This window comes from Salmo salar, chromosome 01 (genome assembly GCF_965601325.2).
Source record: "Salmo salar chromosome 01, fSalSal1, whole genome shotgun sequence".
Lineage (NCBI taxonomy): Eukaryota > Metazoa > Chordata > Actinopteri > Salmoniformes > Salmonidae > Salmo > Salmo salar.
The window spans coordinates 58,998,378-59,021,719 of record NC_138291.1 but is presented as its reverse complement, the minus strand read 5'-3'; the positions used below and the strand labels follow the sequence as shown (position 1 = coordinate 59,021,719).

Genomic DNA, 23,342 nt, shown 5'->3' with positions numbered 1-23,342 from the left:
GACTAGCCAAAGATTCATGTGTTCATAAGTGCACCTCCCCTCACACCTGTGTCTGATGCTGCTGAGGGAGAGCCTGGGCAGTCTGGTCAGTGGAGGACCATGGAGCTCTGCTGGCAGGGGGGCCCAGGGAGGAGGAGGGTAGGATCCACTGTAATTAGACCTATATAAAATAATTAAACAATGAATACCTTATCCTCTCCTATAATCCATGCTCACAATACAATGAATCTATTGGAATTAGAAGGAATTCAGCTATTGAGATGGGGTCGACGCCTCATCGGAGCCCGGCGAGGTGCCCAGTACCAGCAAGCACGGTACCAGACTCCAAGGTCCTGAGACCCAAACCGGATCTCCCTTAGAGAGAGAACCGGGCTGCAAAGAGACAGCCCAGGCTGTCCTGGCCCCTTTTGGAGCGCTCACCTGCCCAGAATGAGCAAGCAGTTGGTAATGATGAGGACCTGTGTTCCGAGTCACTGAGGGAATATCTGGCCCTGAGTCTGCCCCTGAGGGGTCTACCCAGGGCTTGAGTCTGCCCCTAGGTCTGACCTGCAGTCATACCAAGCCCCTGCTCCATCTGTGTTTGTGGAGACTGAGTACCTCAGTACTTAGACAGTCAGCCAGGCCCTGCTCCTGAGAGTAAGGCTGGGGACACAGCCAGAGACCAGCCCTGTGAAAACCGGACTTCCACAAACACCACCTAAACCCACACCATCCACTTCCACCAGCTCCCCAGAGCTGTACAGTCCAGCAAACCCCACTCAGTCCCCTGTACAGACCTCACCTGGAGATGTGCTACTCATCACTGTGGAATGTTGTCCCACTCCTCTTCAATGGCTCTGTGAAGTTGCTGGATATTGTCAGGAACTGGAACATGCTGTCGTACACGTTGGTCCAGAGGATTCCAAACATGCTCAATGGGTGACATGTCTGGTGAGTATGCAGGCCATGGAATAACTGGGCCAGTTTCCAGGAATTGTTTACAGATCAGTGGAGGCTGCTGATCATAATAATGGCTGAAACGGAGCAAATGGAATGGCATCAAACACCTGACCTATTTGATACCATTCCACTGATTCAACCCCAGTCATTACCACGGGCCCGTTCTCCCCAATTTAGGTGCCATCAACCTCCTGCAATACAAATCCTTGCAACATGGGGATGTGCATTATCATGCTGAAATATGAGGTGATGGCTGCAGATGAATGGCACAACAATAGGCCTCAGGATCTCGCAGATGAGCTTCCCTGAAGGTTTCTGACAGTTTTTTTCTTTTTCTTTTCTTTTTTTTTGCAGACATTTCTTCGGGTGTGCAAACCCACAGTTTCATCAGGTGTCCGGGTGGCTGGTCTCAGACAATCCTGCAGCTGAAGAAGCTGGATGTGAAGATCCTGGGCTGGCAAGGTTTTACGTGGTCTGCAGTTGTGAGGCCGGTTGGACGTACTGCCAGATTCTGTAAAACGACATTGCAGGTGGCTTATGATAAAGAAATTAACATTAAATTCTCTGGCAACATCTCTGGTGAACATTCCTGCAGTCAGCATGCCAATTGCAAGCTCCCTTAATTTGAGACATCTGTGGCATTGGGTTGTGTGACAAAACGTCACATTTTTTAGTGGTCTTTTGTCCCCCAGCACAAGGTGCTCCTGTGTAATGCTCATGCTGTTTAATCAGCTTATGTATATACCACACCTGTCAGGTGGATGAGTTATCTTGGCAAAGGAGAAATGTTCACTAACAGGGATCTATAAAAATTTGTGCCCAAAATTTGAGAGAAATAAGCTTTTTGTGTGTATTAAACATTATTTCAACTCATGAAACATGGGACTAACAGTTTACATTTTGCGTTTTTATATATATTTTTGTACAGTATTTATTCCAACCTGGGCACCTTTTTAGGCGTTAGCCCAATCTGGTGACTAGATTGGGAATTGCAGCATGATTTCTCAAGTGCCTGTAATTTAGCTTGTGGCGTATTTATCACCCCTTCCTAGAAGTTGTAGAATTTCTAATATCACAGTTCTCTTGATTGATGGTGTAGATTCACTCACTCCCTATTGCTTTCTGCACTTGGCATAGTTTGATCATTCGAATAGCTTTCTGATAAGTGATGAATGCGTTTCAGAGGGTGTGTCTTTACGTGACAGTATTTGTGAAAGCCCCTTGCGCATTTTAACCTTTAACCGTTGAGTCACAAAAAATCTCACATTACATCTAAAGTTGATTTAATGTTTCTGTGTTCTGCAGTCCCTCAGCGTGTGAATGGCCGGTCGCTGTGGTTACCTGCTCGAGAAGCATTCCCTGCTGGTGTCCGTTCCTCCTCACGTCCCCTCAGAATCCTAATGCCATCCCCCCCCCACGCCCATCTCAGGACTCTGAGTCCAGACACACTGGTGCAGACACTGCTCTGAGTCACACACACTGAGTTGGCCATAGGTCACAGGTCACGCCTCAGACCAGGAGATCGCATAATGTAGATGCACACCACATAGCATGGTCACATGGACAGAGATTACCACAGCTGTCACTCAAACCCGTGTATAAACACACACACACCCACGTCTGAATCTATCCCTTTTGTTTGACATGCATATTGTTTGATTTTGATATGGCAGGTGGTTGTATGGTCAATACAAGAGACATCATTACAGCCATCACTACATGAGTGTGACAGCAGCAGCCTGTGTGTCTGGCTCTGTTTGTGTCTCCCAGTGTTGCAAGCTGTGGCAGAGGGCATGTCCAGGGCAGGAGGAGTACTGAAGGCTGTGCTGACTGTCGAGCAGGGGGATAGACAGCAGGGGGCAGTGGTGCTCTGGGGAGCTGCATTGACCTGGCTGCAATGCATCCGCATCAACAGGAACAAAAGTAAAGTCAGGACAAGTAAGAATGAGTTACAGGGATTTTTACGGTAACTTTGTTAAACATTTAGCAATGTGCTAGAAATCATTCTACTTATATGTATTACATAATCCAACTAGCTATTTAACTATTTAGATCACGCTGTATGCGTGAGCTGCCACTCCTGGTCCTGTGCAGATGCTGTGTGGGAGTTCAGGGTGCTGCTGGTGAGGGAGAGTATGATGTCAGGCCTGCTGGAGCTGTACTCCACCCCCTGGGGCTCCTGTGCCAAACATAGCAGCACCAGCCTGGAGATAGACCTTAGCACTCTTGTCTCAGAAGTACACTGGTGAGCAGCTACAACAGGTTTTGTTTGCCAAATGGTGGGTCGGGGCCTACTCGTGTGACTCATGGCCGTTGCAATTCCTACATAAGACTGGGCTGTGGCCGGAAACATTACTTTATTTGTAGGGTCACAGGAAAATACAACAGAATCCAAATCAAATCAAATCAAATGTTACTTAGCAGATGCAAAATGCTTGTATTTTTTTGGTTGGGCAAGGCACAAAAATATATGCCTGACGACTCATCCTGAATTTAATTCTGCTGCTCTATCAGTCACTACATACAGTGCCTTTGGAAAGTATTCAGACCCCTTTACTTTTCCCACATTTTATGTTACAGCCTTATTCTAAAAGGGATTAAATACATTTTTTCCCCCTCATCAATTTACAGACAATACCCCATAATGACAAAACAAAATAAAAAAATGTTGGGATGAAGATTATTAAAAATAAGAAACAAAAATGTTGCTCAGGGGCATCCTGCTTCTATGAATCAACCTTGAGATGTTTCTACAACTTGATTGGAATCCACCTGTGGTAAATTGAATTGATTGGACATGATTTGGAAAGGCACACACCTGTCTATACAAGGTCCCACAGTGCATGTCAGAACAAAAACCAAGCCATGAAGTCGACAGAATTGTCCTTAGAGCTCTGAGACAGGATTGTGTAGAGGCACAGATCTGGGTAAGGGTACCAAAACATTTCTGCAGCATTGAAGGTCCCCAATAACACAGTGGCCTCCATCATTCTTAATGGGAGAAGTTTGGAACCACCAAGACTCTTCCTAGAGCTGGCCGCCCAGCCAAACTGCGCAATCGGTGGTCACTCTGACAGAGCTCTAGAGTTCCTCTGTGGAGATGGGAGAACATTCCAGAAGGACAACCATCTCTGCAGCACTCCACAAATTAGGCTTTTATGGTAGAGTGGCCAGACGGAAGCCACTTCTCAGTAAAAGGCACATGACAGCCTGCTTGGAGTTGACTCTCAGACCATGAGAAACTTGGCCTGAATGCCAAGCGTCACGTCTGGAGGAAACCTGGCACCATCCCTACGGTGAGGCATGGTGGTGGCAGCCTAATGCTATGGGGATGTTTTTCAGCGACAAGGACTGGGAGACTAGTCAGGATCGAGGGAAAGATTAATGGAGCAAAGTACAGAGATCCTTGATGAAAACCTGCTCCAGTGCGCTTAGCTCCAGTCTGAGGTCCTAAGGTTCACTTTCCAACAGGACAACAACCTTAAGCACACAGCCAAGACAACGCAGGAGTGGCTTCGGGACAAGTCTCTGAATGTCCTTGAGTGGCCCAGCCAGAACCCGGCCTTGAACCCGATCGAACATCTCTGGAGAGACCAGAAAATAGCCTGACAGAGCTTGGATGGGAACTCCCCAAATACAGGTGTGACAAGCTTGTAGCGTCATACCCAAGAAGACACAAGGCTGTAATCGCTGCCAAAGGTTGCTTGAACAAAGTACGGAGTAAAAGGTCTGAATAAATGTGATATTTCAGTTTTTTTTAGCAAACATTTCTAAAAAAACAGATTTTGCTTTGTCATTATAGGGTATTGTGTGTAGATAGATGAGGTGGAAAAACGAGTTAATTAATTTTAGAATACAGCTGTAACCTAACAAAATGTGGGAAAAGTCAAGGGGTCTGAATACTTGGTGCAGTTGTCACCTGTCCTGCTGGACACTCCTCCTGACATGCTTCACCAGCCTGTGGGTAAGATGAGTGTTTTCCCAGTGTCTTTCAACCCATACATCTTATCTCTTTCTCATCTGCAGTTTGTGACACTGTCTCACTATCAGTATTATTTCTTTCTCACAGCAACAGATTAGTGCAGGTATTGGTTGAGAGGCTCTACTCCTTACTTGTCATTCTCAGACACACCTTCCTCCTTACCATCTGATGAGAACAGTGTCACCACTGCCCAGGACTTCTTACTGCTGGATTTGTAAATCATCTCTGCTCACTTGATTCAACTCCAAATGTCATATAATTTTAATAGACACTCTTATCCAGAGCAATTTACAGTAGTGAGTGCATACATTTTCATACTGATCACTACACGGAATTCTACATGGGAATGAAACCCACAACCCTGGCATTGCGAACGCCATGCTCTACCAACTGATCTACACGGGCTGTGTTTGAACTACTATATCAGACTGCTCGAGATTTGATGTTTGGTTCTGATCGAGAACACATGAAGCAGTACAGTCATCTAGAGGTCGAACGATTAATCGGAATGGCCGATTTAATTAGGGCCGATTTCAGGTTTTCATAACAATCGGAAATCGGTATTTTGGGACACCGATTTTATTTATTTTTTATTATTATTATTATTATTAAAAAAAAATGTTTTACCTTTTTTATTTAACTAGGCAAGTTAGTTAAGAACACATTCTTATTTTCAATGACGGCCTAGGAACGGGGGTTAACTGCCTTGTTCAGGGGAGGAACGACAGATTTTTACCTTGTCAGCTCCGGGATTCAATCTTGCAACCTTATGGTTAACTAGTCCAATGCTCTAACCACCTGCTTTACATTGCACTCCACGAGGAGCCTGCCTGTTACGCGAATGCAGTAAGAAGCCAAGGTAAGTTGCTAGCTAGCATTAAACTTATCTTATAAAAACAATCAATCAATCATAATCACTAGTTAACTACACATGATTGATGATATTACTAGTTTATCTAGCCTGTCCTGCATTGCATATAATCGCTTAGGTACACGTTGCTCCAACCATAAACATCAATGCCTTTCTTAAAATCAATACACAAGTATATATTTTTAAACCTGCATATTTAGTTAATATTGCCTGCTAACATGAATTTATTTTAACTAGGGAAAATGTGTCACTTCTCTTGCAAACAGAGTCAGGGTATATGCAACAGTTTGGGCCGCCTGGCTCGTTGCGAACTGTGAAGACTATTTCTTCCTAACAAAGACAGCCGACTTCGCCAAACGGGGATGATTTAACAAAAGCGCATTTGCGAAAAAAAGCACAATCGTTGCACGACTGTACCTAACCATAAACATTAATGCCTTTCTTAAAATCAATACACAGAAGTATATATTTTTAAACCTGCATATTTAGCTAAAAGAAATCCAGGTTAGCAGGCAATATTAACCAGGTGAAATTGTGTCATTTTGCATTCATTGCACGCAGTCAGGGTATATGCAACAGTTTGGGCCGCCTGGCTCGTTGCAAACTAATTTGCCAGAATTTTACGTCATTATGACATAACATTGAAGGTTGTTCAATGTAACAGGAATATTTAGACTTAGGGATGCCACCAGTTAGATAAAATATGGAACGGTTCCGTATTGCACTGACAATCGAGATGATAGTTTCCGGATTCGACCATATTAATGACCTAAGGCTCGTATTTCTGTGTGTTATTATGTTATAATTAAGTCTATGATTTGATATGTGATAGAGCAGTCTGACTGAGCGGTGGTAGGCAGCAGCAGGCTCGTAAGCGTTCATTCAAACAGCACTTTTTTGCGTTTGCTAGCAGCCCTTCGCAATGCATTGCGCTGTTTATGACTTCAAGCCTATCAACTCCCAAGATTAGGCTGGTGTAACCGATGTGAAATGGCTAGCTAGTTAGCCGGGTGCGCGCTAATAGCGTTTCAAACGTCACTCGCTCTGAAACTTGGAGTAGTTGTTCCCCTTGCTCTGCATGGGTAACACTGCTTCGAGGGTGGCTGTTGTCAATGTGTTCCTGGTTCGAGCCCAGGTAGGAGCGAGGAGAGGGACGGAAGCTATACTGTTACACTGGCAATACTAAAGTGCCTATAAGAACATCCGATAGTCAAAGGTATATGAAATACAAATTGTATAGAGAGAAATAGTCCATATTGGCACTACCCAGTCGGAGCAGTCCTCCATAGGAATGAATGGAATTCTACAGTATTTCAATTAAGTGTTTCAAAGACAAAATTACATGGATTTAAGTATGTTTTGTTGTGATGGGGAAAGTAACCTTAGTAATCTAAAACAAATTATACTTTCAGGATTTTTTTTGTAATGTTTAGCTCACATAATGTCAAGTATGCATTAAGGTGTTTGTAATATAATAAATGTGGCAAAAACGAATAAAAAGCGTTTCTATAGCTTCCAAAATATATTTTTACAATGGTGGGGCTGCCTAGATGTAGTCACAATGGCTTCAACACAGTGCCCCCTATTAGTCATCCAGTGTATATATATAAATGATTTGGTCACTTCCCACAACCAATCAGTAGCTCGAGTTTGACACATGTGTCTGTGGAATTCCCCCAACACTCCGGGGCTTTCCAGCTGACTGATAGAGCAGATAGATTGGATACAATCAACGGTTGACTCGATGGAGAACTACATGGAACAGAAATGCATGGAGCAAATCCCGGATTTGAGCTGACACTGAAGTGAACACTGTGTGCTTTTGAGGTACGCCGTGACATTTCACAATCGGTTTGATCGACTACTGCACCAGCAGTTGTGCTGTTTTGTTCATTGCGTAGAGGTGGATCAAGTTTAAGGAGTTCAAAGGTACGGAATTGCATTAACAGTTGTTGTCTGTTGTGTCAAAATGCAGTTTGTGATGTGTGTTGTGATGTAGCCTATTGTAGTCTGTTCCCTGCTACAGGTTTATAATCATATAACGTTACATTAAAACCCGTAGATAGTGATAGCTTATAATATGCAAGGGTAATGGGCAATTCTACTGTAACAGTGATGCGGAGACTTGTTTTTTTATTTTTTACTTAAATGTATGTCAAACAAAAACGAATGATTGCAAAGTTAAACAAACAATACAACTGTACGCACAAGGACTACTTCTAACAATGTCCACTGAACATTTTACAAAAACACGTACACGAATAACAGTGCAGCTGCGAAGTTGCGTAACAGAATGTCCGCACAAACCGTAATTCTGTTACCCAACTTTGCATCTGCACTGTTATTAAAGTAAATATATTTAAAACTGAAAAATCATGGAGCCCCAGTAACACTCTATTGTGGAATTGCCCAAATCCATGACAGTTGTCACTCTTTTACATTCATTTGACAAGAAGCCTATCTTGCTGGAAAGTTGTGGCCATTGTATAAATGATGGTTTATGATACAACTTTTAATGGCCTAATGAATACTGCTTCCAATTGGTTGTCTGTGAATTTGCATTCTAATTTGTTCAGGATTGTTTCATGGGGAAAAGTGGGTTGTGGGTTTGTCCCCATCTCAGCAAGCAGGGCCTGGAAATTCTGCTGTTAGTCTGTACCATTTTGGATATGAGCACACAAACTTGCTGTGCAGTTAGCTACTAGTGGAGGTTGGCGGGGCAGACAGTGGGATGATGTTAAACCCATAGGAAATACCCAAGGGACTAAATAACAGCAGGTTCATTTTATTGCAGGGAGGTGACAGTGAGCCTGAAATCTCATCATCTATGATCCACTGACAGGCATCATGTCTGGAGCACTGAGGTATGTTCTGCTGCTGTGATTGTTGTGCTGCTTGTGTTGTTGGTCTCTACAGTCATTGACAGCTGATTGTTCTCTCCAGTTGATTGGGGTCATTTGTTGAACAGGCTGGGACTATGGGTCCAGTTCAAGGACCTGAGGTCTGTTTTTAAAGGAATGGGCCGTAAATGGTTGTACGTGTTTTGGTGTAAAATTAAGTTGCACACACATACAATTTACTGTTTGGCTAATTCTGCTGTTCTCTAGCTTTGATAGCTAAGGTGGAGTAGGCCTAGCCCTATCCGACGTATTTACAGTTAAATGGTGGCTATGTTCATCTTTCTGCTGCTGCGGTGGTGTTTGCCAACTTTGATCTAGTTGTTGTCTTTGCAATATTCATCTGGTCATGCATAATCGCACATTCTTGAGTCTTCTGATATACCCACACGTCGTTCTCGTATGCCACTCGGAACGTAAGGGCTCGGTTCTGTTTAGTGTTGTCACGATACCTCTATTGCGATACTACAATACCAGGTTTTCCTTGGCGAAAACACAAAACAGATTTCACTCTATGGTCCTTTTTAAAACCTACTTTTGCAAAATCAACAATTGACTCTGGGTGACAACCACAAGGCTGTTTTTTTAGGACTGTTTTAGGACAAAATTAGGACCGTTAGCCTCAATAAATTAAGTCTGCTTCATGTTTTTGTTTCCTTTCCTTCCTTATCGCGATACTGGTATTGTGACAACCACAGTTTCTGTTATAGATGACACATGTCACTGCTGGCATTGCTCAAACCTCAGATTTACTGTCAATTCATCATCATGACAGTCTGGCAGTTTGCATGACAGTGTTACACATTTCATATATAACTACAACATGAACACGGCCCAGTCAGTGGAAGCAACTGACAAAGAATGTAGAACCTGACGGGCACAGGAGATGCCTACTGTAGGTACATTATTCTAGAATAGGGCCCTTTGTCGGCAGGGATTTTCCCTATTGTTCAGAGTCGGAAGACTGTTTCAGGCAGTCATTTAGCAGATGCTCTTATCCAGAGCGACCCTCGGTTAACATCAGTTTAAGTCAGGACTTTTATGCAAGTTGCCTTATTCTATAGTACTTAAGTTCAGTAGGAATGTTTTTTGAAAACTTTTCTCTGCGCTTGCGAGTCAATTTAGCTTTCTGAAGGTTGGATGTTATCCGAAAGAAAGGGGGAACGAGACAAATATAGAGGCTGAAGACTTTTTATTTAAAAAAAACCCCCCATCAAGCTTTTGTATCTGGTGTAGTGCATCAATCTGACATCAGTGGCAGCACTGAGCTGGTATTCTGGGGGCTTTCCTCTGTTTTTTTTCCTGCCCAACTTCCTTGAAGTGACGTGCGAGTTAGAGGGGAGGGGAAAGAATAGAACACTGCAACACCCTTCCTTGTTCACTTATTGTAGAGTATGAGAAAGTGAAACCACAATGTTCGAGTCCAGTGTTTGTGATTGAACCTTTTATCTTTGTTTGGTTCTTTTTCATTTTTTATTGTTCAATGTTGGTGTTGAGTGGGGGGGGGGGGGGGGGAATTACAGAGTCAAGTGAACATTGAGTAATACTGAAGTAAACAACTTCCTGTCTGTGTGTACATCTCTACAGTACATAACTGACAGGTCGGGAGACTAGTTGTTCATGAACAGAAAGGAGGAAAGACTTTTGGCAAGCCAGTACATTTGGTCATTTGTGTTCCTCGTGTTTCAGAATGGATGAAGCTCAGTACAGCATGAAAATGATTGAAAACGAGGTAAGACCTACAGTATATTGACATGTTTTTGCTGGCTGTGTTGGTCTCTATTTTTTTCCATTCTATTACGTTAGCGTTTTAAAGAAAGTAATGAAGCGGTAATAACGTGCCAATAACAACACTTGTGATCTCCCCAGCTGATGATGAATTTATCCTATGAGTTCATGCCCCCTGTGGATGTCAAGATCGAGCCCTATGTACCAGAGACCGGTGGGTTTCTACTCTCTACCCTACGTACACATGCTAACAGCACACCCGAGTTGTAGTGATGTCATTTGATGTGGCTATGGTACTGTGCACTCAAGTGGAAGTGATCTCACCACACATTTTTAATATGGCTTTCAGAACTGTGCACACGTGTTGTGCATGGTTATGACGTCGTACACACTTGAAACTGTTTTTTTTTACACTGTATGTAATGCACGTTCTGTCTGTGTGTTTTTGTTCTGTGGGTTCTCTGCCCTGGTTTATTTGAAGGGCTTGGATGTGAACCTCTATGTCGCCACCCCCTTCCAGTGACAGTGTCTCTGTGTGTTTCTTTGTCACAGCTCATGGACCCTACATTCAGATCATTGAGGAGCCCAAACAGGTGAGCTCAGAGTTGCTCTAAACAGTGGAATGATGTCGTCGCTTCTGTTCAAATAAGTGCATAAGACCTGAACAGAAGTTCTTCCCTCTTTTCATTGTGAAACTATGACATTTACATAATCGGTTGATTCGCACCTACAATTTTTCTATGGGTACGTTAGATCTAACTCTTGTCTCCCAGAGAAGATACCCTTTGAACTAGAATGGAATGTATAAGTAACCCGTACTCCAGTCTTTGCTTCATGGCATTAGAATATGACGGTGGGTTGGAAAGTCCAGGATTTATAAAGTTACAGTAAGTGCTGTCACTGCTGTTGGGGATTATCCCTTGACTTCCTTCTCCCCCTGTGTCTGCAGAGAGGCTTCAGATTCCGCTATGAGTGTGAGGGTCCGTCCCACGGTGGGCTCCCAGGGGCCTCCAGCGAGAGGAACAGGAGGACCTATCCAACTGTCAAGGTCAGCTACTGCACTGTAGTACACACGGTTGGATACTTGGCTGGCTTTTAGCTTCACTGGCTCGGCCTGTCTTTTCAGCAGGCGTCTTCCAGGGAGTTGCGATGCCTTGCTTTCAACCCAATAAGCTTTCCAAAGTGTATATGTGATGTATTGACATGCTAGGATTATTTGAGACGCATGTTATGAATAAAAACAATTGTTTTAGTGTCATAGTGTTGAGAGAAAGTTTATAATAATAGAGCATGGACTTGCTTCTCTTTTAATAATAGTGTCCCCCCCCCCCCCAGGTGTCTAACTATGTGGGGATTGCCAGGGTGGAGGTGCAGCTGGTGACCCACTCAGACCCCCCTCAGGTCCACGCTCACAGTCTGGTGGGGAGGCAGTGCTGCACGGAGAGTGGCATATGCAGTATGGATGTGGGCCCAAACGACCTCACAGCACAGTGAGTACTGACGGGTTGTCATACCTTATTGTGTTGAGACTGTGTTGTAGTAGTAGTAGTAGAGTAATAATGACAAGCTAGATGTGTACCACTTGGATTCATTTAACATAGTCTGTGAATGGAATATGGATACAACAGCTGCAACATGACTGGTGAATGTCAACATCTCTCTTAACTTCCTGTTTCTATTTCTCTCTCTGTAGGTTCAGTAACCTGGGCATCCTTCATGTCACTAAGAGAGGGGTGGGGGAAGTGTTGTGCAAGAGACTGAGAGATGAGAAGAGGAGGCAAGGGGGACAGCACTATCATTTTACTGGTAAGAGCCTGAAACCCTATGTCACAGTCCTTTTTTTAAATGAGGAAATCTACTAAGGAGTCCGAACTTGATATATATACTATGTGCAACAAACATATTTGTGCAAATCTTAATGCATGACTTCCACACACATTAAATACATTTCTTTGTGAAAACTGCAACAAACACGCCCCCTCTCTGTCTACCTCACACAGATGCAGAGGAACAAGCCATAGGGAGAGAAGCCAAGGAGCTTGGGAAGATCATGGACCTGAACATAGTGAGGTTAAAGTTCACGGCCTACCTCCAGGACAGTAACGGCGGGTTCTCTAGGGCCCTGAAGCCGGTGGTCTCCAACCCCATCTATGACAGCAGTGAGTACAGCCCCCTTCACCTCAGTGTTCTTCAATCTTGGTCCTGGGTGTGCAGGCTTTTGTTCCAGTCCAGCACTAATCCATATTATTCAACTAAGAACATTCTATGTGAATACCCAATACCCACCCTGGGTTATTTTTATTTACTATTAACAGTAATTAACTTGATGAGGTTTTCTCTACTCAGAGTCACCCAATGCCTCGAACCTGAAGATCTCCCGTATGGATAAGACCAGTGGGTCTGTGCTGGGAGGAGATGAGATCTTCCTACTGTGTGACAAAGTACAGAAAGGTGAAGGACCAACTCCTAGCTGTATGGGGGCCGATTCACCCCGCACTGATTTTACAATAGTTTGTGTGGAAAACAATTTCCACAATTTCACTCATTTATCATATTTTGGTGTACTTTCCAGATGATATTGAGATCCGCTTTTATGAAGAGGATGATGGAAGCTGGGAGGCCTTTGGTGACTTCTCTCCAACTGATGTCCACAAGCAGGTACAGAGTCTTTACTCAGACGTGTGTGTGTGTGTGTGTGTGTGTGTGTGTGTGTGTGTGTGTGTGTGTGTGTGTGTGTGTGTGTGTGTCAGGGAGGATTTAAGTATTTGGAAACAGTTGACGTTGCACCGTGTGTCACCTTACTCATAACTCTCTCGTTGATGTCGCTGCGCGTGCTCCCCACCTGTGCAGTACGCCATTGTGTTTAAGACGCCGCCGTACCACAGCACCGAGATCGAGCGTCAGGTCACTGTATTCCTCCAGTTGAAAAGGAAGAAGGGTGGAGACTGCAGCGACCCCAAGCAGTTTACCTACGTTCCTCGTGTTCAAGGTGAGTTAGTCTGCTACTCACAATCCCTTCTGTAAGGGAGGAAGGATGACCAAATACAGAGCCGGAGACCCCGTTGGATTGAATCAAACACTTTAAACTCTTTCTCTTCCCCCTCTTCTCTCCATCTCTCCTCTGTGTGTGTAACCCAGATAAAGAGGAGGTGCAGCGTAAAAAGCAGAAGCCCTTCTCCTATAATGACCAATGGAGAGGGCCTCTGGGAGGGGCTGGGGGTGCAGGGAGAGGGGCCGGAGGATTCGGAGGCGGCGCAGGAGGAGGAGGTGGTGGCGGTGAGGAACCTAGATGTACATACTTCTGTTTCTGTCGGCCCTTTGTCTCATTGCTATTAGATGAAACGCTGGCCTCGTCCGTTAATCCTTGTGACAACTATATCATCAGAACTTAATCGTTTCTTTCCTATCCGCAGGCTTCCAGTTTAACCAGCAGATGAATGGAACGGGGTGGATGGGAGGGGGATTCTCTGGTTTTGGGGGCGGTGGAGCCCAGATGTCAGGCACCACTGCCCAGACTGAGGGGACCCAGCAGCAACAGGCAGGAGGGATGGCCGGACAGACGCCAGGACAGACTCCAGGACAGACAGCCTCACCACTACAACAGCAGCTCTTCCAGATTGGTAAGCCACATTTAGAGCAGTGCTGGGGCAGGGGGAAACTACACCTAGCTAGCTGTTGGCGAAATGGTCATTAGAGTTGTGTTGTGCTAATGAGACGATCCTGTTGTTTCCAGCTGCCACTCTCCAGAGCAGGGCCACTCGGATGAGCAAGCAGACAGCTGGGGCCCTACTACAGTACTGCACCACTGGGGACGTCCGGGTCCTTCTGGCAATGCAGAGACACCTATGTGGGGTCCAGGATAAAAACGGAGACACGTGAGTCTAACTCTAGCTTCCATTATGTATACACGTGTTTGACTGTTGAGTTTGCTGTGCCTCACTCGTCTGTGTGTGTGTGGTCTCCCCACAGGCCTTTGCACCTGGCCATCATTCACCTGCAGTCAGCTGTGTCCCAGCAGCTTGTTCATACACTCCTCACCATCCAGCAACACAAAGTCCTCAACAAGCTCAACCACCTTGGCCAGGTACTCAGCCTTCTACCACTCACACCTGGACAAGACCGCTAGCTGTTCAGTGTCGACATGATAATTCCCAACGTGCCCTTGTCTTCCTTCCTGACTGTGTCCGGCATCTCTCTCTCTCTGAAGACTCCCCTCCATCTGGCGGTGATCACCAGGCAGGTTAAGGTGGTGGATGTTCTCCTCCGGGCCGGAGCAGACCCCACCCTGCTGGACCGGGACGGCCGGACCGCCCTGCACCTGGCAGCGCTGGCCGGGGACGATGTCACACTCCGGATCCTGCTGGGGCACCTAGGAGAACGCTACCTTCACCTGGTCAACACGGCCGACTATCATGGTGAGTTGAGATGCTGGAAAGAAGGGGTTTATTGGAGATTATTCCGCTTATTCCAGCATGATAAATGGCCAGTCTGATTTTTAACCCTATGTGAATTACCAATCAAGCAATGGTGTATAAGGCAATTTATGGTTGCTGCTTAGTCTCAGTAGTAATAAACTCCGCTGTAGTATTTCTGTTCATTTGAGGCCAGGATTCAATCCAATCTGCATTAGATCTCCGTTATATCGCACTTAGCATTTTAAAGGTCATTTCCGATTGAGCCGACATGTGCAGGAACGATGCCTTTTTAAAAGACGCATTGTCTACAAGCGCGGCTGGATTGAATCCCGGCCTTAACCTCTTGGGGCTAGGTGGGACGCTAGCGTGCCACCCGTGGTGCACTCCATCAACAGCAGGTGCATTTCAAGAGCGGCAAATTTGAATCCAAATAAATGTCAAAATTCAAATTTTTCAAAAATACAACTATGTTACACCATTTGAAAGATAAACATCTCCTTAATCTAACCACGTTTTACGATTTCAAAAAGGTTTTACGGCGAAAGCATAAATTTAGAGTATGTTAGGACAGTACATTTACAAGAGTTGTGTGTAATGTTTTGTCAAGTCAAAGACAGGGTCACCAAAACCATAAAACCAGCTAAAATGATGCACTAACCTTTTACAATCTCCATCAGATGACACTCCTAGGACATTATGTTAGACAATGCATGCATTTTTAGTTCTATCAAGTTCATATTTATATCCAAAAACAGCGTTTTACTATGGCATTGATGTTGAGGAAATCGTTTCCCTCCAATAACCGGCAGTCAAGTCAGCGTCACAAATTAAATAATTAAAATTAGAAAACATTGGTAAAATATTATATTGTCATTTAAAGAATTATAGATTTACATCTCTTGAACGCAATCAACTTGCCAGATTTAAAAATAACCTTACTGGGAAATCACACTTTGCAATAATCTGAGCACTGCGCCCAGAAAAATACGCGTTGCGATACAGACTAGACGTCATGTTGGGGAGATCTAAAATCGAAAATACTATGTAAATAATCCATTACCTTTGATTCTCTTCATCAGATGTCACTTCCAGGTATCACAGGTCCATAACGAATGTAGTTTTGTTCAAAAAAGCTCATCATTTATGTCCAAAAATCTCCGTCTCGTTAGCACATGATGTAAGCCAGCCGGACTTCTCGTCATGAACGAGGGGAAAAAATATATTTCCGTTCGTTCAAACATGTCAAACGTTGTATAGCATAAATCATTAGGGCCTTTTTTAACCAGAACATGAATAATATTCAAGGTGGACGAATGCATACTCTTTTATAACGTATTGGAACGAGGGTACCCAACATCAACTCGCGCGCAAGGTGTCTAATGGGCCATCATCGTTCCATGGCTCTTGTTCGGTCAGATCTCCCTCCAGAAGACTCAAAACACTTTGTAAAGGCTGGTGACATCTAGTGGAAGCAATAGGAAGTGCCAAAATATTCCTAAACCCCTGTGTTTTTCAATGGGATAGGTTTAAAGTCAATACAACACATCAGGTATCCACTTCCTGTCAGAAAATGTCTCAGGGTTTTGCCTGCCAAATGAGTTCTGTTATACTCACAGACACCATTCAAACAGTTTTGGAAACTTTAGAGTGTTTTCTATCCATATATAATAAGTATATGCATATTGTAGTTACTGGGTAGGATTAGTAACCAGATTAAATCGGGTACATTTTTTTTATCCAGACGTGCAAATGCTGCCCCCTAGACCCAACAGGTTAAGTTAGAAAAACTACAGCTGAGCACTGTGCTTATTGCTGTAGTACGTTGTCTTAATCTCTCTCGCTCTCTCTCGCTCGCTCTCTCTCAGGGCTCCATCCTCTCCACCTGGCTGTCCGTAAGGGAGGAGAGCGCTGTCTGCGTCTGCTGGTGGAAGGCGGGGCTAAGATCAACGCCCCGGAGCAAAAGAGTGGATGCTCCGCCCTCCACCTGGCTGTTAGAGAGAACTTCTTCAAAGTGGCCTGCACTCTCATCACAGAGGTACCCGTCTTGACACACAACACACACCTTATATAAACTGTGCTACTCATACTATTATCTAACCTGGCACGTCCCCTCCTGTCCTACAGCTGAAAGCAGATGTAAACATGTGTACGTTTGGAGGGAACACTCCGCTCCATCTGGCCGCCAGTCGCAGCTCTCCCCCCCTCTGCTCCATGCTCATTGCTGCAGGTGAGACGCATACCCCCTGCTAGCCATCCAATGCATATCTTTATCTCAGTCCGTTAGAAAAGGGGCTACAGTGGATTCAAGTGCGTGAGCAGTAATTTGTGGATCGCCGGGGTATTTATTTTTTGGGGTTTTGGAAAAGCGTCTGCTAAATGGCTAGTAATTGAATGTGAACAGAACGCTGACGACTTTCCCCTCTCTCCTCAGGAGCCGACAAGAATCTGGAGAACGACGAGCCGCTCTTCTTCAGCTCCTCCTCGTCAGATGAGGAGCAGGAGGATGGACCAGTAAGAGATTTCAGCGAGTCGGCCGTCCAGCAGCTACCGAACGCACCACCACTTTCAGAGGGAGAACAAGTCAACCCTCGTAAGAGATCAGCAACAGGACATACACCCTTTGACCTGGCTAAATGTCATAAGGTGAGATTGATTTAGTCTTATCAACCCAACGTCTGTGTCGGGGGGGAAAAAGTGATTTCAAAACAGTACTTGTTGTGGTGTGGATAGAGAGGCTGCGCTGAGTTTTTTGCCTTTGCGCTTACATAAAGCTTCCCTTGCTACAGGTGAGGAACCTTCTAGACACCAGACAGAGTCCCAAGCCAAGCCAACAATCAAGTAAAAAGCCTAAACCAAGCAGCACGGAAGGTAAGAACTTTCATACCACCATTTTGACTCTGAACATTTACCTGTGGTTTGTCTAGTAATCTAACTGCTGTTCCCATTCCCCTCAGCAGAAAGAGGGCAGCTAGACAGTGAGACGCTAAGTAAGCTGTGTGAGCTCCTCAGTCTGAACGATGTGCCCTGGAGACAGCTGGCAGAGAAACTCAACATGCTCTCACTGGCACACCTATATCAGGAGAGTCCCTTGCCCTGTCACAACTTGCTGGAGAATTACCAGGTGAGCAAAGGGGTTTTTTTATGTACGTTTGCGCACGTGTGTCTGCGTGTCTGTTTAGTTAGGGTTAAGTATGCATTAATTAAGGGCTTAATTCAGTCCATATCGCCGAAGTTCAGCACTGTAGCGCACTTGAAAGTTAAAGGTAATTTCTGATTGAGCCGACGTGCGGCGTTTACCGCGAATGCAGTCTCCGAACGTTGGAACACCGCATTGCTGTTGCGCTGAACTTCAGTGATATGGATTGAATCGAGCCCTGAGTATGCGGTTTTAGAATGGCAGGACTGTGCTTGATGAGTATTTGGCTAATAGTGGGCGAGCTGACAGTATCTCTCTGTGTGTGTGTAGTTGGGTGGCGGTCCAGTGGAAGGGCTGGTGGAAGCTCTACAGTCTCTGGGTCTGACTGAAGGAGTGAGACTACTGAGACAGGCTGAGCTGAGAGAGGACAAACAAAACACAGGTACTGAACTCATCCTACATTGCTGAACCACTAATATCGTCATAAACATTATCTATCTCTACCATACACTTATGAAATTGCAAATAAATACTGTATGTAGTTCCTTTCCAAAAACAGATAATTGTATTCTATTTGACTGTTTATGCCTTATAAAATAAGACCAAATAACCATTCTCTCTGTTAATCAGATCAGACAGTGGACAGTGGCTTTGCTAGTCAGCCAATGGAGGAGGAGATGGAGGAGCCAGCCTTGGCCAACCAGTGAGCAGCAGGAAGGGTGAGGGGTAAGACCCTTGTGTGAGGGAGGTTTCACCCCAACGTTTCATCATGGAGATATGACTAACTCTGTTCACCACGCACATTGGGAATCTGATGTCATACCCAGGTCTTGACTGATGAATGCAGAATTCTCTCTCTGCCATGACTGACACGGTCAACCAGTTCGAATTTTCCTAACGAGCTGAAGGGAAGAAAATCTCAAAGTACAATTTTAAGTGGCGTCATATCTTGTTCCGTTATTTCTGATGGTAAGTGACTGAAAGGCATTTTTTTTTTTGATGGTCTATTTGTGCCTTCCAAAAAGTCCCAGTATAAATGAAAATTCCTAAATGTGCAACATCAAATTTATCAATGGAATTATCAATTTAACACATATTTATTGGCTGACAATATCTTACTAATACTGTGTATTCGTTTGGTTTAACATTCAACCAAGTATAATTATACAGCCTTATTTCAAATGTATGTGGAAGGTTTGCTATGTAACGTTTTGAAAACTTGTTGAATTAAATGAATTTTCTTTCTGACAAACGGATCTTTTCAAAATGTTTATTTTTGTCCTCTGCCTCAAACATACAAACCATTTAGTATATTTCACAGAGAGCAAAATCTTAATGTGTTATTGACAATATGTACAGCTAATGGGAAATTAAAGAAAGTTACATTTTAGCATTCAGATGCAGCGTCTATGAGGTCCAGTAAAAACCTCTACATGAAGCAGTATACTTTATTTTCTATATTTTGTTGACAATGACAAATACTCAAGACCAAGTTGACTGATAAGCAGAAAAATAGGGCCTACTGTTGAAGTAGAATATCTAAGCCAAAGTGAAAAATGGTGTGACACATTATAACCCCTGTTTTTATATCACAGAAGCCCTACTCTGGCTTGTAATTCTGTCTATCCATGGTCTCTCACCATACCACCTCACATATTTACACTGGGGGGGAAGAGACACACCCAAAAGTGATTGTGACATTCTGCATGATTGCACATATCATGCCTCACCCTGTCATGGTCCCTGTAGAATTACACTGACCGCCAACGTTGCTAAATGTGACCAACTGAGTTTGAACCGTGTCCTCTGTGCAACAAGACTGTTAGCCCACTGAGCTAAAGCCTAGATAATAGTTTGAGGCAAACGTATGTTCTTCAGGTTTGAGGCAAGGGCACTCATCACAGTTACACTAACACATTTCTGCCATTTTGTGGTTTTATTCAAATAGCCATATGTGCGGATGCCTAACTCAACATAATCATCTCATTCCGTTTGCAGTGGGGGTCCTCACGCACGGAATCATGTTTCACATCACCTTGGTCAAATTTTAACATTGGGGGGGGAAGCAGTGATCAGATGACACCCCGATAACTATCACACACTCCTGTTACTCATACAGTACAACCTGCGGCCATCATTTCCCATTGGAACAGCAAGCTCTGGTGACCATATGGTGGCATTACTACACTGGTTTACAGACCACACTGCCAGCCTGAGAAGAAAATGGCTATGCCACGGCATGACATTATACACAGTGAGCTCAAAAGTATTGGGAGTGAGGTTGTTGTTTTGGTTCTGTACTCCAGTTCTTTGGATTTGAAATGGTACAATGACTATGAGTGCAGATTGTTAAAGTGCAGACTGTCAGCTTTCATTTTAGGGTATTTTCATCCATATCGGGTGAACCATTTAGAAATTACAGCACTTTTTGTACACAGTCCAACAGTATTGAATGGTAAATAATGCGGTGTAATGTGAGTCACTTTTATTGTAAATAAGAATATAATCTTTCTAAACACTTACATGAATGTGGATGCTACCATAATTACGGATAATCCTGAATGAATCGTGAATGTTTGACACACAAATATACCGCCCCAAGACATGCTAACCTCCCCTGTTATTGTAATGGTGAGAGGTTAGCATGTCTTGGGGGTACGATATAAAATGCTAACCTCCTCTGTTATTGTAATGGTGAGAGGTTAGCATGTCTTGGGGGTATGATATCAAATGCTAACCTCCTCTGTTATTGTAATGGTGAGAGGTTAGCATGTCTTGGGGGTATGATATCAAATGCTAACCTCCCCTGTTATTGTAATGGTTTGTGGTTAGCATGTCTTGGGAGTATGATATAAAATGCTAACCTCCCCTGTTATTGTAATGGTTTGTGGTTAGCATGTCTTGGGACTATGATACTGTATTTGTGCTTGATGCAGTCATTGTGTGCTATGAATATGGGACCAAATACTTAACTTTTAATTACTACTTTAATAGACTAGAACGTCCCTAAACTTTTGGTCCCCTAAAATGGGGAGGACTATGTTAAAAAAATAAATAAAAGTGCTGTAATTTCTAAACGGTTCACCCTGTATGGATGAAAATAACCTCATATTAAAGCTGACAGTCTGCACTTTAACCTCATAGTCATTGTATCATGTCAAATCCATAGTACTTGAGTACAGAGCCCAAAAATGCACTGTCCCAATACTTTTGGAGCTCACTGTATTTACACGTTACATTCTTTTATGCGTATACATCGAGTGTACAAAACATTAGGAACACCTCTTTCCATGACAGACTGACCAGGTGAAAGCTATGATCCCTTATTGATGTCACTTGTTAAATCCACTTCAACCAGTGAAGATGAAGGGGAACAGACAGGATAAAGGATTTTTAGTCCTGGAGACAATTGAGACATGGATTGTGTATGTGCAATTCAGAGGGTGAATGGGCAAGACAAAATATTGAAATGCCTTTGAACGGGGTATGGTAGTATGTGCCAGGTGCACCGGTTTGTGTCAAGAACTGCAAAGCTGCTGGGTTTTTAACACTCAACCGTGAACATCCAGCCAACTTGACAACTGCGGGAAGCATTGGGGTCATCATGGGCCAGCATCCCTGTAGAATGCTTTCAACACCTTGCTTGCAGAGTCCATGCCCCGACGAATTGAGGCTGTTCTGAGGGCAAAAGCCGGTGCAACTCAATATTAGGAAGGTGTTCCTAATGTTTTGTCCACTCAGTGTATACTGGATTAGGTGTGGTAGGCAGGCAGTGCCTTATTCTTTCCTCATTACAATTCACGATACTGAATTTAAATCAACATTCAACCAACATTTAAATCAATTCGTCATCAATTATCTGATGAGTTGTTCCTGTAGAGACATTTGACCTACAGCTGAGATGTACTGTAAAATAAGCCTTCTGTCATGTTTCATTTTTTTCACTTACACAAATGAAAATCACCATGTGAATAACATAAGAAAAAAAAAGGGATTGTCTTTTGATACCATAGCGAAGCATGTCCTCTTGTGTGAGTCTTCCATCTCCTCGTACGCATGCAGTCCTCCTACTCTTAACTTCATTCAACCCGATAGACAGCCAGTCTGTGTGATCAATCTACTTCATCAAGCCATTAGTATGACAAAACACTGAAGGATTAGTGGCGGTGCCATAGCTGATGTGTGTAAATGTCCTTAGAAATGATAATGAGATCCAGCAGAGCTTCACAGTTGCAGTAGAAGAAAGGCCTGGCTCTGGGCCAGTTCAGTTTGCCACAATAAAAGTCCTTAGAATAACAAAATCATAGCAAAGACTTTGGATATTTTTTTTTTTGTATGTGCATGCAGCATCATAAATTATGTCCAGTAACCTGCTGTATTCTTTCCAATTGATCATGTCTCTCGTGAAGAGCCCAGCGTTCGTCCAGTTTCCTCCAAATGCATTGTGGTTGGGTTGAGGTTCTGGCACTCTGGTCGGACGGAATGACCCCGGGCTCCGTTTAGTCTCCATGGTAACAGTCAAATGAGCTGATGCAGCCCTGTCTCTGTCATTCCTAGCTGGTCGGCACGGCAACTCACTTTACACGTGGAGGGAGGAGGTGGGCTGTGTGCAGTAATCGCATAGATGTAATTTATGGAGATACTGAACTCTCGTGGGAGGAAAATAACCTACGACTCTCAACATAATCAGATCTAATGGCATAAGTCCATGTCATCATTAGATCTCTGTCAACAACAATTGGTCCAAAAGCACGTTCAAATAAAATAAATGTGGATATGACCCAGAATTTAGGACCACACAGAAGTTAGTCATGTGTATAGTAAAATGAAGGACTGAGTGCCCTGGAGCATCCAGTGCCTGTGGTTTCTCGGGATAGAAGCATGCAACAGGTCTATCCCCCATCATCTTCCTCCTCCATCTCATTTTCCAGCCACACCAGTGGTCCCTGTCTATCGATCAACACAGATAATCCAATTGTTTAAGCCATCGTGTCCACCGCAACAACCTCCAGGGTCCCTCTCACTGTTTGACAGCCTTCCTGTAGCTGTTTCTTCGGGGCTCAGAGCGCTTGGTCTTGCTGCTCCCCCTGGTGCTGGAACTACTGCTGCTGCCCCCCCCTCTTGGCACTGCTGGCTTTGCTGCTGCTGCTGTGTTCCTCCCGCAGAGTGGGGCTGGAGTGGGCCCTCTGGAGACCCCCGTCGTCAAAGAGACGCGACTCGAACAGAGACAGGTCCTCTTCCCCACTCCGGATCTTAGCCCTCAGTAGCATGGCGTACGTACCGTAGCGAGTTTTCTGGATCAGAGAGAGAAAGAGTACTTGATGTCAAACAGGATTCTCCATAGCTGAGATCAGAGCCAGTTTGGCAATAGAGC

The 23,342-nt window shown here is 44.1% G+C and overlaps 2 protein-coding genes across 8 annotated transcripts in view; one reads left to right on the top strand and one right to left on the bottom strand.

Moving 5' to 3' along the window:
* Window positions 1-1,311: 1,311 nt before the first annotated feature.
* LOC106606070 (nuclear factor NF-kappa-B p100 subunit) lies at window positions 1,312-19,220 on the top strand. 5 transcript variants are annotated; one of them, XM_014202180.3, is made up of 24 exons: window positions 1,312-1,469; window positions 8,587-8,656; window positions 10,379-10,421; window positions 10,559-10,631; window positions 10,970-11,010; window positions 11,367-11,465; window positions 11,753-11,907; window positions 12,111-12,223; window positions 12,418-12,576; window positions 12,764-12,868; window positions 12,990-13,075; window positions 13,268-13,406; window positions 13,556-13,693; window positions 13,831-14,037; window positions 14,151-14,292; window positions 14,387-14,501; window positions 14,625-14,832; window positions 16,698-16,867; window positions 16,957-17,059; window positions 17,264-17,475; window positions 17,619-17,700; window positions 17,787-17,953; window positions 18,299-18,410; window positions 18,599-19,220. In XM_014202180.3, exons 2-24 carry the CDS (start codon window positions 8,640-8,642, stop codon window positions 18,673-18,675), a joined length of 2,763 nt encoding a protein of 920 aa, XP_014057655.3. In that variant the 5' UTR covers window positions 1,312-1,469; window positions 8,587-8,639; the 3' UTR covers window positions 18,676-19,220. The 5 variants fall into 5 exon arrangements, with proteins under 5 accessions (XP_014057655.3, XP_082831523.1, XP_014057662.3 ...); XM_082975397.1 differs by lacking the exon at window positions 1,312-1,469 and adding an exon at window positions 2,651-2,877; XM_014202187.3 differs by lacking the exon at window positions 1,312-1,469 and adding an exon at window positions 7,457-7,619.
* A 4-nt stretch (window positions 19,221-19,224) lies between these two features.
* Window positions 19,225-23,342, bottom strand: part of LOC106606050 (PH and SEC7 domain-containing protein 1) — a 62,716-nt gene continuing 58,598 nt past the window's right edge. For all 3 annotated transcript variants that reach the window (XM_014202127.3, XM_014202142.3, XM_082975392.1), the window contains one exon: window positions 19,225-23,262. In XM_014202127.3, the coding sequence (XP_014057602.2) occupies window positions 23,068-23,262 (195 nt within the window). In that variant the 3' untranslated portion in view covers window positions 19,225-23,067. The remainder of the gene's footprint in view (window positions 23,263-23,342) is intronic.

Excerpts from the sequence above, each read along its gene's own strand:
- LOC106606070 (XM_014202180.3), top strand. Across the intron at positions 14,833-16,697 it reads CAACACGGCCGACTATCATG|GGCTCCATCCTCTCCACCTG; the intron begins GTGAGTTGAGAT and ends GCTCTCTCTCAG. Across the intron at positions 17,060-17,263 it reads CTCCATGCTCATTGCTGCAG|GAGCCGACAAGAATCTGGAG; the intron begins GTGAGACGCATA and ends CTCTCTCCTCAG.